The sequence below is a fragment of the Pseudonaja textilis genome, chromosome 1 (assembly GCF_049901715.1).
Source record: "Pseudonaja textilis isolate UNSWEBS1 chromosome 1, rPseTex1.2, whole genome shotgun sequence".
Classification (NCBI taxonomy): Eukaryota; Metazoa; Chordata; class Lepidosauria; order Squamata; family Elapidae; genus Pseudonaja; species Pseudonaja textilis.
In genome coordinates this window covers 5,777,953-5,792,092 of record NC_141990.1, presented here as the reverse complement: position 1 = coordinate 5,792,092, position 14,140 = coordinate 5,777,953, and the positions used below count along the sequence as shown (strand labels likewise).

The following is a 14,140-nucleotide window of genomic DNA, read 5'->3' as shown; positions in this document are numbered from 1 at the left end:
CTACTCCTTGCCACCTTTCATGGCTAAGGAGGGACTAGAACTCCCAGTCTCCTGGTGATTGGCCCCAAAGTCATCCATCCAGCTTCCATGCCTAAGGAGGGACTAGAACTCCCAGTCTCCTGGTGATTGGCCCCAAAGTCATCCATCCAGCTTCCATGCCTAAGGAGGGACTAGAACTCCCAGTCTCCTGGTGATTGGTTCAAACTTTTCCACAGACCCCGGGAGGGGGACATGGTTTCACGCGCAACCTAAATCCCATGCACGCACAGATAAAGCTTTGCTCTCTCACCCGCTGCTTGTACGGCCCGGTATCCAACAGGCCACGGCCCGATACCAGTCCAGGGCCCAGAGGTTGGGAGATCCCTGCAGTAGATCAGACTGGCTCTATTTTTAGAGTTTCGAAGAGCTCTTGCTTACACCAACAAGCCAGCCAGCCTTTGGATTCCAAACAGCATCCCTGGTGTGACCAATTTGGTATTTCTTTTGGACAGGTTCCTTGATGCCTGGCTGCTGTTCCGCATCTGGGAGCAGTTGGAAGCAAAGGAAATTTTCCAGAACCAAATCAATATTTTCCACAGCCTCCAAAGGTGTTTGTGAAGAACCGTAGAAGGCAGTGCCGTTGGCTGTTAGATCTCCAATCAAGACCAGATTGGGTTTTGTCAACATCAAACTCTTTTCAGTATTTGTTTAGTGGCAGGGCTTAAGTACAGAGAATCCCACTACCCTGAATACTTGTTGAGCTCATGTCAGCTTCTGATTCTTCCCAGGGTTTGGGCCAAATCACACTAATTTAGGCGCTGGGAGCCCAGCTCCTCACAGCTTCCTGCTCCAGTCAGAGCACAGTAATGACGCTTGAACTCTGCTGACCGTCCAGCAATACCGATTTCCAGAAAGAAGACTAATATTTGAACAAGGCAGGAACGTTTTCTGAAGCCCTGTGATGTTTCCTGAGATACTGCATTAAATGGCGTGAATGCTTTTCAAGATCAAAAGGAATTTCTTTTCATCCTTTTTTTCCCCCTAGGTATGGCTATTTTGGGACTGCTTAGGATTTTTTTTCCCTCCGGGGATCTTAATCATACTCTTCATAGAAATGTATGAAAACCAATGGCTGAAAAAGACCTGAAGCTGCTCTTTGAGTTTATTTGCGTTTTTTTTTTCCTTTTGAATTTGAGGAGACCTCGGTGCTCTCTCTGAGCTGGGTTCTTTTTTGACAGGCGTTTCATGACCCAAATTAGGTAACGTCATCAGTCCTCCCTGCAGTGCTGCACTTAACCTAGTTTGGATCATGAAAAAAACCCAGCTCAGAGAGCAACAAGGACCCCACAATTCTCCTCCTCCTTCCCCACCCCTCCCCGAGCACTGATAATGTTCCCTAGTTGGGTCATGAAACATCTGCAAGAAAACAACCAACCCCAGAGAGCACCAAGGACCTGACAGTTCAACCCTACAAATATTCTCCTTAATTGGTTGGTTGCTTTGTTTTGCTTTCAATTATTATTTTTATATTTTAAGATGCTACCAAGTCAATGAAATAAAATTGCATGCCAATGTTACTGAGATCAACCCCAAAAGCCAGTGGGCTTTAGGCAGGTCACACCAGTGACTGGAGTCCCAAGGGGTTATCGAATACTGAACACGTCTAATGTCTATATCACCTTGTGGAAGCAGAATACGGCAATTGTTTATTTGTTCATCAGATGTGTATCCCACCTTTATTATTCTTATAAATATTTCAAGGATGGGAATCTAGCCAACAGGTCTTCTACCCCTTCTTTTCCCCCATAACAACAACCCCGTGAGGTGGGTTGAAATGAGAAGGAGACTGGCCCAAAGTCACCCAGCCGGCTTTCATGCCTAAGGCGGGACTAGAACTCCCAGTCTTCCTGGTGATTGGCTGAAAATCACCCAGCTGGCTTTCATGCCTAAGGCGGGACTAGAAATCCCAGTCGTCCTGGTGATTGGCTGAAAATCACCCAGCCGGCTTTCATGCCTAAGGCGGGACTAGAACTCCCAGTCTTCCTGGTGATTGGCTGAAAATCACCCAGCTGGCTTTCATGCCTAAGGTGGGACTAGAACTCCCAGTCGTCCTGGTGATGACTAGAACTCCCAGAACGTCCTGGTGATTGGCTGAAAATCACCCAGCCGGCTTTCACGTCTAAAGCGGGACCAGAACTCAGAATCTTCTGGTAATTGGCCAACCTCACCCATTCAGCTGTCATGCCTAAGGCTGGACTAGAACTCATCAAATCACTACATCAAATTGATTTGGTTCTATTCCCAACTGAGAACCAACCTCTGGCCCCTTCTTTTCCCTAGAATTTCCAGAAGGATCAGGTTTACAAAGTCTCTTCCCCCTCCTCATAAATTGGGGTCTCAAAACCCAACAGAAAAGGCTTTATTACCTTACATAAATATGTTATCATTTATGTACCTCCCTGTGCAGGAAGGCCAAGACAGGTCGGTCCCCGCTTTTCAAGGTTTTATTTCCAGAGCTAGAAAACTGCACTTTTCCTACCCATGGCTACTTTTCTTCTTTACTTTATTGCCCCATTTCATTTTTTTTTTAATTTGGCCTCTCTCTGATTTCATTATGTTGAAGGGTGTCTGTGTGTCTGTGTGTGAGAGCATCAAACCTGCCAGCTCCGAAATGAAAAGAGACATCCTGTGTCCATAAACAAACCTGAGAAGCACAGTAGTGAGAAAAGTAGCCCGTTTGGAATTTCATCCCTCTGCCTGATTTGTAAACTGTTCTAGAAATGTCAGCCTCTGATAACACAGTGATGTAGAGTCGGTTTACTAAAAAAAAAAAAAGCCTTTACAAATTCATCTACACTTCAGGATCCAAATGTTCCTCCTCCTTAGATTTTACACAGCAGAAGACACCTACAGAACATAAAACCACCTTTGATAGCATGATTGGTTATTTTCTTTTTGGACGCACAATTTTTTTTACGTACACATACCTGATTCGACTGAATAAAGACAGAAAGTGTTGGAAGTATCAGGTTTACCTGAAAGAAAACTAGTTTGAGCTAGTCGTTAAACCACTAGGCTACAGCCCACTGTAACTACACAGCCAAAAAGGCATTAAGAGTTTTTAACCTAATCCTGCATGTTTTTTTCTCGGGTAATATCACGCTACTAACTAGAGCATACAAAATATTTGCTAGACCAATACTTGAATACAGCTCATCAGTCTGGAATCCGCATTACATAACGGATATTAATACAGTCGAGAAAGTCCAGAAATATTTCACGAGAAGAGTTCTCCACTCTTCTACTCGTAGCAGAATACTTTATGCCACCAGACTTGAAATGTTAGGCCTGGACAACCTAGAACTACACTGCCTTTGGTCCGATCTAAGTATGGTATATAAAATCATACATTGCAATGTCCTACCTGTCAATGAATAAATACTACAGCTTCAACCATAACAACACAAGAGCAAACAATAGATACAAACTCAAGGTAAACCACACCAAACTTGATTGCAGGAAATACGACTTCAGCCACAGAGTTTTCAATGTCCGGAATACTCTGTGGTTTCTTCCCCAAACCCCCAAAACTTTAACCTTAGACTGTCAACTATTGACCTCACCTCTTTCCTAAGAGGTCTGTAGGGGGCGTGCATAAGCGCATCAATCGTGCCTACCGTCCCTGTCCTAGTGTTTCTTTTTTCTTATTCGTATCCATTTCATGTACTCATAACCATGCTTATACTTATACTGTTAACTAATACTTGCTTGACAAATAAATAAATTTAAAAAAAGCAAGAGATCATGAGTTTTAGTCCTGTCTTAGCCATGAAAGCTGCCTGAGTGACTTTGGACCAATAACCAGGAGACGATGGATTCTAGTCCCGCCTTAGCCATGAAAGCCAACTGGGTGACTTTGGACCAATCACATGGAGTTCTAGTCCCGCCTTAGGCATGAAAGCTGGTTGAGTGACTTTGGGAGACTTTGACGGTGAGTTCTAGTCCTGCCTTAGGCATGAAAGCCAGTCCTTCTCTCTCAGCCAACCTACCTCACACGGTTGCTGTTGTTTGGGAAAACAGGAGGAAAACGTGTTGGGTATGTTTGCCACTTTGAGTTATTTGTAAGAACAATAAAGTCAGGATATAAAGAAATAAATCAAGCAAACATTTTTAAAAAAAGGGCACAGAGCTGGACTCTGGAATGTCCTCAGGGAGGTTGAAAAACTCAAGTTGGCTTTAGCGACCGCTGAAATCCTACCCTTTCCCACCTGCGTCAACACCTATAAAACCCACAACCTTTGCATCTGCCCCAGACTATGAACTACTCAGGTCAATGGGTGTCTGGGGTTTTTGACTTTATACATGTTCTGCAAAATAGCCAGAACAACAGCTGATGTTCTCTGGCTGACCTTGTGGAGGCTTGGTTCTAGATGTCACTATTTCAGGTAATCTTCTGTGGGTCCATGAGCAGCCATCCGTAAAGCCTAGCAGTAGAGCCCCTTTCTTTTCTAGTGCACTCAGGAATAGCTGGCTTCCGATGACACAATGCGCAACCCGGGTCAAGGGATGCAATTGACCGATGTTCTCAGCCTAGTCCCTCCGAAACGCTGCGAAAAAATTTAGCTCAGGGCCGCCACTGATATTGTCAGGTGTAAGTACTTCCTTTTTAATTCGGGAATAGTTGGGGGAATAACAACAACAACTACCAACAACCACCCTGTGCATCAGCTATCAAGAATTCGGGAAACGTTTATTTTTAAATTGTCCGGCTTTTTTCTATGTTACCGAAGACGCGCCTTGGCCCAAACGGCTCTGCCTATTTTAGAACCACCTTTTCCGTTAAACATCAGTGAAAACATACACTGGGGTAATCACAGACCGATTGAGTAACACAACCCTGAGTACACTGAGGAACCACTATTTAAAATTTTATTCCCATGTCAATTACAAGAAAGACGACACCCAAGGGAAGAAGAGACGGACTAGCGGACCTGTGGCACCAAAGTAGGGCTGAGGAGATTGACTTGCTGGCACGGCTAATGGGTTATATGGGGGCGGAGGGACAGCGTCGCCTAACCCTATCTCAAATATATAGGCAAAGAATTAAATAAATAAAAGCGTGAAAATTTCGACGAGTGGTTCAGGGGCTTCATCCAAGCCCACGGACTTCCCGCTGGCCTCAGTCACTCAAAAGCGACAGCGATGTCTCATTTCCGCTCGGTCTCTAGCTCCGGGGTGTCAAACTCAAGGCCTTTGGGGCAGTGATGGGAATTCAAATTTTTTTTACTACCGGTTCTGTGGGCGTGGCTTGATGGGCATGACTTGGCTTGGTGGGTGTGGCTTGGGGGGCATGGCAAGGGAAGGTTACTGCAAAATCCCCCTCCCCTCCCCACCCCGCTAACCTGCTTTCCAGCTCCGTTCTCCTGTGCAGGACAACCAAAGGAGAGCCAGCCAATCAGCTGGGACTCAAGAGGCGGAGAATAGATGGGGGCGGGGCCAGTCAGAGGCGGGATTTGCCAGTTCTCTGAACGACTCAGAATTTCCGCTACCGGTTCTCCAGAACTGGTCAGAACCTGCTGAATACCCACCTTTACCATGGGGTGCTTAAATCTGGCCCATGGGGCCGGCCTGGAAATAGCGAAGGACTGTCCTGCGGGGCCTCTGGCAGCCAAAATGGGGTGGGGGGGGCATTTTTTGGCCTGGACGGCCTCCTGCTGTTCAAAACAGGGTATGGGGGGCATGCATGGGCCCCCCATTCCTGGTAGGGTGCTGCAGGAGGTTTCCGTCCCATCTCCCCCCCCACCTGCCCCCCCCGCAGGAGTACTACAATGCTGACTTGGCCCTCGGAGAAATCCAGTTGGATACCCCTGCTCTAGGTGAATTTCTCTCGTCTTTTCCTGATGTAAAATAAAGTTTTCAAGGTGTTTTCAGACGGCAGCCCCCAGAGGAGATCCTGGGTTCAACCCACAGCATCAGCGCTGACCATCCTGGCCTGGAGTGAAGCAGCTCCCAATAAAATGCAACAGGACAGAATCGGGAGTCACCCCCCACCCCCTTTAAGACTCTCTACCAGTGTTTCTGAAGCTTGGACAGTTTTAACTCCATGCTGGCTGGGGAATTCTGGGAGTTGAAGTCCACCTTTCTTAAAACAGCCAAGGTTGAGAAACGCCGCTTGAATGCATATCTAAAACTGGTCTCAATACCTTTTCTTAAAAGATGTAAGTCAACTGAAACTTATTTCTAATGAAACTGTGCTAGGGAAAGAAAAGCCCTAATTCACCCCACCTCCCTTCTAGCACCCATGATGATACCTAGTTATGAAACGTCTGCAAGAAAACTACCAAGCTCAGAGAGCATCAATGACCCCCCCAGATTCTATGTAACGTGGAAAACTACCTTTTTTCCCCCTGTTGGATAAAGGAGAACAGTGCTAGCTTTGAGAAGAAACAAGGACTGGCGAGTTTGGGTTGTGCACATGTTTGTGTGTATTGGGGAGGAGGGAAGAAAGGAGAAGACACGGAGGGGTAAATACATAAAATTACTTTGATAGAATAACAGAATGGGAAGGAACCTTGGAGATCATTCTAGTCCAACATCTTGCGTAAGCAAGAGATCCTATAGCATTTCAGACAAGTGGCTGTCCAATCTCTTCTTAAAAATCACCAGTGATGGCGCACCCTCAAGTTCTGGAGGCGAGCTGTTCCGCTGGTTAGCTGTTCTCACCGTCAGGAAATTCCTCCTTAGTTCTAGGTTGCTTCTCTCCTTGGTTAATTTCCATCCATTCTTTCTTGTCCTGCCTTCAGATGCTTTGGACAATAGGTTAACCCCTTCTCTTCTGCTGCAGCCCCTTAAATATGGAAGAACGTTATTATGTCTCCTCTAGTCCTTCTCTTCATTAGACTAAAAGGTAAAGGTTTCCCTCCGCACATCCGTGCTAATCGTTTCCGGCTCTAGGGGGCAGTGTGCTCATCTCCGTTACAAAGCCAAAGAGCCAGCGCTGTCTGATGACGTCTACGCGGTCATGTGGCCGGCGTGACGAAACGCCCAACGGCGCATGGAACACTGTTCCCTTCCCACCAAAGTGGCTCCTATTTTTCTGCTTGCATTTTTTTTAATGTCCTTTCGAAATGCTAGGTTGGCAGAAGCTGGGACAAGTAACAGGAGCTCACTCTGTTACGTGGTGCTAGGGATTTGAACCTCCAGACTGCCGGCCGTTCTGATCAACAAGCTCAGCATCTTAGTCACTGAGCCAGGGCATCCCTTCATTCATTCCCCCAGCTCCTGCAACTGTTTTAGCCTCCAGTCCCCTCTGGCATCTTGCTTCCTCTTCTCTGAGCTCTTTCCAGAGTCTCAACATCTTTTTCATATTGTGGTGATGAAAACTGGAATGCAGCTTACCAAGTGTGGCCTTACCAAGGCTTTGTAACATGGTGCTAATCCTAATTTTTGAGTAGAAATGGAAATTAAAATAACATCCGTCTTTGAAGAGCTAAGAATGATAGGCTGTGGAACGTGAAAAATCCAGGGCTGATAACTTAAGGGGTTGCAGACTGAACGCACACCCTAAAAAAATAAAAAAATCCTCCAACAACAAAGAGCAATTTACGCAAGCAGTTTTTGGGAACAAAGGATTCTCTGGACATTGTTTTTCTCACTGCTGAAATATAGGTACCTCTGTAACATGCAAGAGCTAAAAACACATCCGTGCAATTACGGAAATGTTCAAAATGATAGGGTAGCCTTGGCAACTCCAACCACCAATTTGGCCTTTCTCTCAAGTCGGCTTCGGGATGTCAAGGGGCTGTAAAACCCAGGCGATGCTTAGTGCCCAAGGGTGCCAACCTGGCTGGGTCATTTTTTTAAATTTATTTTTATTTTAGAGCAGTTCAGACATTTTTGATTCCATTGTTTGTCTCTGTTATGGTTATGAAGCTTGCTTTCTGCTCCAGAGTTGGAGCCAGCTTAAAATTGCATAGATTTAAATAAATTAGAACCAAGCCAAACCCACCCATAACTTTTGTCAACCCGGGCCAATAAATCTCCCTCCCCCTTGTTGATTTTTCATCCTTCCTTCGGACATGCGTTGTCTTGTTCACAGGCAACCTCAGTTGACTTTGTTTGCTGGAAGTGACTTTACAGTGATGTTCACTAAAAGTTCCTGACTGGCCACGGTTAACTATAATGACTCGACCAACATCACAAAAAGAACGTTGCGGTAGCCAAGCCAAACCCTAACAATACACTGGGTGTTTTTTTAAGGTAACTGTTCATATGAGAGGTCACACCCAAATCTAGCATTTTCAAAGGCTTTCCTTGATACCCTCTGAGCTTGGTTGTTTTCTTGCAGACGTTTCATGACCCAACTAGGTAACATCATCAGTGCCAGAAGAGGGGAGGAGGAAGAGGAGGAGAACTGTGGGTCCTTGATGCTCTCTGAGCTCGGTTGTTTTCTTGCAGACATTTCGTGACCCAACACGGAAACATTGTCAGGGTTACAAGGGAGTGGGGTTTGCTCTCTTTTTATATGTTAGTGGCTTACTCTGTCATTTCACCAGCAACCAACACCCAGATAAGCAGAGATTGATACTACACCAACTATCAAGAAGTAAATGCATCTCAATCAAGGAACTATCAACTCAGATAAACTCAGATAAACAATCCAAAAGGCAACTGGACTTTCTGTCTTTTCTTTTCTTTGAAGACTTTTGCTTCTCATCCAAGAAGCTTCTTTGTCTCTGACTGGATGGTGGGGAAGGGAAGGATTTATACTCCTTGCAGACAGCTTGTCATTTGCGTTCTTTTTAGTGAGTCGTTGAGGCCGCTTGGAGGTTTGTCTGTGTCCTCAGGGCCACCTGAGTGGCGCAGATGGATATGGAGCCTTCTTGGCTGCAGAATGTTTTCTGCCTTGTGTCCCTTTACACATGTGCAAGCTGTTGGGGATGAATCTCTATTGTGTGTATCTCAAACTGAAGCACAAATGGTTCCTGTAGTCTGCAAACATCAGGTGACCCCGAGGACACAGACCTCCAAGTGGGAATCAGAATATAATAATATGATAAAACTTCGGAAGTTGTGGATGCTTCATCACTGGAGGCTTTCAAGAAGAGACTGGATAGCCACTTGTCAGAAAAGGTCTCCTGCCTGAACAGGGGGTTGGACTGGATGACCTCCAAGATCCCTTCCAACTGTTTTGTACTGTACTGTATTCTATTCTATTCCATTCCATTCCATTCCATTCCATTCCATTGGATTGTCTTAGTCAGCAAAACAAAACAAAATAAAATGTTATATAATAAAGCACGAAGTGCTTTCAACCCCTCCAAGTGGGTATTTTAGGACTGAATTCTGAAACAAAAAACTCTTCTGTACAACTTTAAGTTATACCAGCTTCCTTCCAGCTGGTCAAACATTGTGCTGCCCACAGGCTATGGGAATTAAAATTCCAACTTATGGAAAGAACATAAGGGTAAGGAAACTCGAAGATGGTTTATAACAGAGAAGAAAATTATTAATGCACTACTGAAGTGAAATGTTCAGAAATGCAACTAGCATGCTCTCGGCGTGGCTTAACTCCCGGGTAGGTTTGTATAGATTGCAATGTATGATAGAAGCAGTAAGGGGTTACAGTAGCACTAGGGGTGACATGATGACAATGGTCTGATATCTCAGGGGCTGCCCCAAAGAAGAGGGAGTCAAGCTATTCTCCAAAGCACCAGAAGGCAGGACAAGAAGCAACGGAGGGAAACTGAACAAGGAGAGATTCAACCTGGAAATAAGGAGAACTTTTCTGACAGTGGGAACAATTAATCAGTGGAACAAGCTGCTTCTAGGAGTTGTAAATGCTCCTACAATAGAGGTTTTTAAGAAGAGACTGGACAACCATTTGCTTGGAATGGTACAAGATCTCCTACTTGAGCAAGGGGTTGGACTAGAAGACCTCCAAGGTCCCTTCCAATTGTGTTATTCCCTTCATGTTTTTCCTTCAAATATTTAATCTCTGCCTACTTTTGTACAAAGTATGGGGTGCTATTAAGGGTCTTAGCTATTTGTAATCCTCGGATTATGGCACAATTGGGACCAGAACTTCCAGTGCTAAACAAGGCAGTTGTTAAGTGAGTCAAGTTTCATTTTATCACCTTTTTTGGCCAGGGTTCTTAAGCAAATGATTGCAGTTATTAAGTGATTCACATGTTTGTTAAGCAAATCCAGCTATTCCTATTGATTTTGCCTGTCAGAAGCCGGCTGCGGAAAGATGCAAATGGAGATCACATGACCTTGGGATGTTGCAACCATCACAAATACAAGCCAGTTGCCAAGCACGCAAATTTTGATCACGTGACTCTGAAGATGATGCAGTGGTCATAATAGCAGTAGCCCTTAGACTTATATACCACTTCACAAAACTTTACGGCCCTCTCTGGCCGGTTGACAGAGTCAGCATCTTCCCCCAACAATCTGGGCCCTCATTTTACCAACCTTGGAAGGATGGAGGGCCGAGTCAACCTTGAGCCAGTCAGGATCGAACTGCTGGCAGTCAGCAAAGTTAGCCGGCAATGCTGCAATTTTAGCCCTGGGCCAGCAGGGTTAAGTATGAGGAATCAAGTCACCTTTTTTCAGTTGCGCATTAACTTCAAATGGTGACTAAACAAATGAATGTTAAGTTGAGGACTACCTGTAGTCCTCAACGTATGACCACAATTGTGCCCGCAATTGATGTTGCTAAGCGAGACGTGTGTTAAATGAGTGTTGCCCACATTGTATGATCTTTCTTCACACGGTTGTTAAGGGAATTGTTGCTGTTGTGAGGTTACCGCTGGCTTCCCCACTGCTCGTCAGAAGGTCGCTAAAGGGACACAGGGACACAGCAACGGTTATAAATGTGAACCAGCTGCTAAGCATCTGGGTCTTGATCACGTGACCATGAGGGCGCCGCAATGGTTGCAAGTGTGAAAAACGGTCATAAGTCCCTTTTTTCAGTGCCATTGTCAATTTGAACGATCACTAAACAAACTTCTATAAGTCGAGGACTATCTGTATACAAGGATGCCAGTCAATTTCTGTCAAGCTGTCCAAAAAAAAACACCTCCACAGATTTTGTACCTACAGTTTGCACTCTCGTCCTTGTTCCGGTTAGCTCTCTTGTTCTTTAGTCCTTCAAGGGCCCAGCCAATTCAATTAAGAGCAATCACACTTAGACCGGTGCTTTACAGACCTCTCTAAGCGGTTTACAGAGCCAGCCTATTGCTGCCCCAACAATCTGGGCCCTCATTTTACCCACCTTGGAAGGATGGAAGGCTGAGTCAACCTTGGGCCAGTCAGGATCGAACTTCCTGGCTGTGGGCAGAGTTTGCCTGCAATAGTATTATACAGACTATAACTTACCACTTCACAATGCTTTACAGTCCCTCTCTAAGCGGTTTTTATAGTCAGCCGCTTGCCCCCAATCTGAGTCCTCATTTTATCGATCTCGGAAAGGATGGAAAGCTGTGTCGACCTTGAGCCCGGTGAGGTTCAAACTGCTGAATTGCAGGCAGCCAGCAGGCAGCAAGAATTAGCCTGCAGTACTGCACTCTAACCACTGCGCCACCCATGGCTCTTAACATTTGGCAAACTGTTGGCTCCTTCATTTAAGATTGAACGCCTTTTATCCTCTTGTTTAAAAAAGAAAGAAAGAAAGAAAGAAAGAAAGAAAGAAAGAAAGAAAGAAAGAAAGAAAGAAAGAAAGAAAGAAAGAAAGAAAGAAAGAAAGAAAGAAAGAAAGAAGGAAGGAAGGAAGGAAGGAAGGAAGGAAGGAAGGAAGGAAGGAAGGAAGGAAGGAAGGAAGAAAGAAAGAAAGAAAGAAAGCCACATGCAGATGAAATCTTTCACAGGAACACATGAACCTTTGCTAAGTGGCTTTCCTCCGACTTGACTGCAAGACCAGCAGTTTCCATGGACACCCACGATGAATCTCCGATTGCCGTGCCAAGTGGAGACAGAAGCCTCCTGCTTTCCCCCCGCTTCGGCAACTTACTTTGGCTTCAGTCTCCCCGCGGTGTAACGTGTACAAATGATGGACGGCGCTTTGAGAGGATGACCAGGGGTGGGTAAGGATTTGGAAGATGTGGAAATCATGGCCCAGGGTGTCTGCCGTGACCAGGAGCATGCCTGAAGGGAAAATAAAGAGAGAAAGGTGAACACATGAGAGATAAAGCACGGGGTGGGCCTTGTTGTGGTGGAGTGAGATTCCAGAAACGTAGAGTTCAGTTCCATCTCTCTCCTATGTCTGAAAAAAGAAAAGGTACATGAACAAAAATGTACTTTCAAATCATTGGCGTGAGGTTATTTTTATATATAATACGGTATTAAAAAGTTATTATCATTCCATTGTTCATATGGGAGGTAGTCCTCTGCTTATGACCACAATTGAAGACAAAAATTTCTCTGACTAAGCCATTAAGTGAGTTTTGCCCCACTTTATGACCTTCCTTGCTACAGCTGTTAGGCAAATTAGTAACATGGTTGTTAAGAGAGTAGAGTAGAGTAGAATAATGGAATGTGAAACCAGAATAGAGTAGAGGTAGAATAGAATAAAGAATAGGAGAATAGGAGTTGGAAGGGTCCTTGGAGGTCTTCTAGTCCAACCCCTTGCTCAGGCAGGAAACCCTATACCATTTCAGACAAGTGGTGGTCCAGTCTCTTCTTAAAAACCTCCAGTGTTGGAGCACTCTCACTACTTCTGGAGGCAAGTCACTCCACTTTTTAATTGTTCTTACTGTCAGGAAATTTCTCTTTAGTTCTAGGTTGCTTCTCTCCTTGGTTACTTTGTTCTGCCTTCTGGTGTTTTGGAAAATAGCTTGACTCCCTCTCTTCTTTACGGCAACCCTGAGAAATTGGAGCATTGCTATCATGTCACCCTTTGTCCTTGTTTTCACTAAACTAGCCGTGCCCAGTTCCTGCAACCGTTCTTTGTTATGTTTTAGCCTCCAGTCCCCTCATCATCCTGGTTGCTCTTCTCTGTACTTTTTCTAGAGTCTCAACATCTCCCCTGCCCCCCACAATCTGTCTTCCCTTTTGACTTGGCTTGGGAGAAGGTCACAAAAGAGGAACACACGACCCCGGGACATACAAGGCAACCCTTACATACGTGACAGTTGTCAAGCATTTGAATTTTGACCACGCTGCAACGGTTGCAGTGTGAAAATAGTCCTAAGTCACTTTTTTCAGCGCCGTTGTAACCGGACAGTCCCTAAAAGAACGGCTGTTAAGTCAAGGTTGCAGAGTATCCTCAGGAGAACTTTCTGCAGCGTATAATAATGGAGGGAATAACCAAGAAACCTCCTTTGTTTGCAAACCGTTGGAAATCGGGAGCTACGTGCACATTGCTATTATCTTCGGCAGCTTGCTCAAAGGAGAGATCCTTCCCTTCATCTCGTTTATGATGTATATTTTACTCCGAAGTTAAGAGCCATTATGTTAAATGAGCTTCTCCCCAGTAAAAGAATGCTGGGGGAAAAAAAACCACCCTAATAAAGCTGATTTAAAGCTCGCAGGCCTAACTCCTTTTGTGAAGGGAATGAAGTGGGAGTAGAAGAGAAGAAATAGCACGGCCATTAGACTTTCATAAAATGTGAAAGCTGCAAACACAGAAAGCTTTGTAGATGATTTATTGGCCAGAGTCCTGTACAGCTCCATCCTGCAGCCAAGACTGACTTTATTTCTTTTTTTTTTTTTGAAGAATCATGGCTTGGAAGCACATCTCCAGGCTACCTGAGCAAGGACAGCTGGATGTCTTCAGACGAACTTGGACTACAGCTCCCATAAACTCCAGTGGAAATAGCCACAGCCATGGAAGCCAAGGGTTTTTTGAAGTAAATCCAAGAACTTCCTCGATAACATCCATCATGATAGGCAAGTTAGTAAGAGGAACACTGCATAGCAGTGCCTCTTAGGGAAGTTTGGAGATTTCTTGTTATTTATTCAAAAGTAACCATGTAACAGAACTGGAAGGGACCTTGGAGGTCTTCTAGTCCAACCCCCTGCTCAGGCAGGAAATCTTCTACCACTTCAGACAAATGGTTGTCCAATCTCTTCTTAAAAACCTCCAGTGTTGAAGCACCCACAACTTCTAGAGGCAAGTTGTACGACTGGTTAATTGTTCTGTCAGGAAGTTTCCCCTTAG

General features: G+C 44.9%; 1 protein-coding gene across 6 annotated transcripts in view; it reads right to left on the bottom strand.

Annotated features, from left to right (window-relative positions):
* BCAS3 (BCAS3 microtubule associated cell migration factor) overlaps window positions 1-14,140 on the bottom strand; it is a 604,042-nt gene that overhangs the window by 424,230 nt on the left and 165,672 nt on the right. For all 6 annotated transcript variants that reach the window (XM_087924910.1, XM_026710222.2, XM_087924916.1 and 3 more), the window contains exon 14: window positions 11,993-12,126. In XM_087924910.1, coding sequence (XP_087781036.1) covers window positions 11,993-12,126 — 134 coding nt within the window. The remainder of the gene's footprint in view (window positions 1-11,992; window positions 12,127-14,140) is intronic.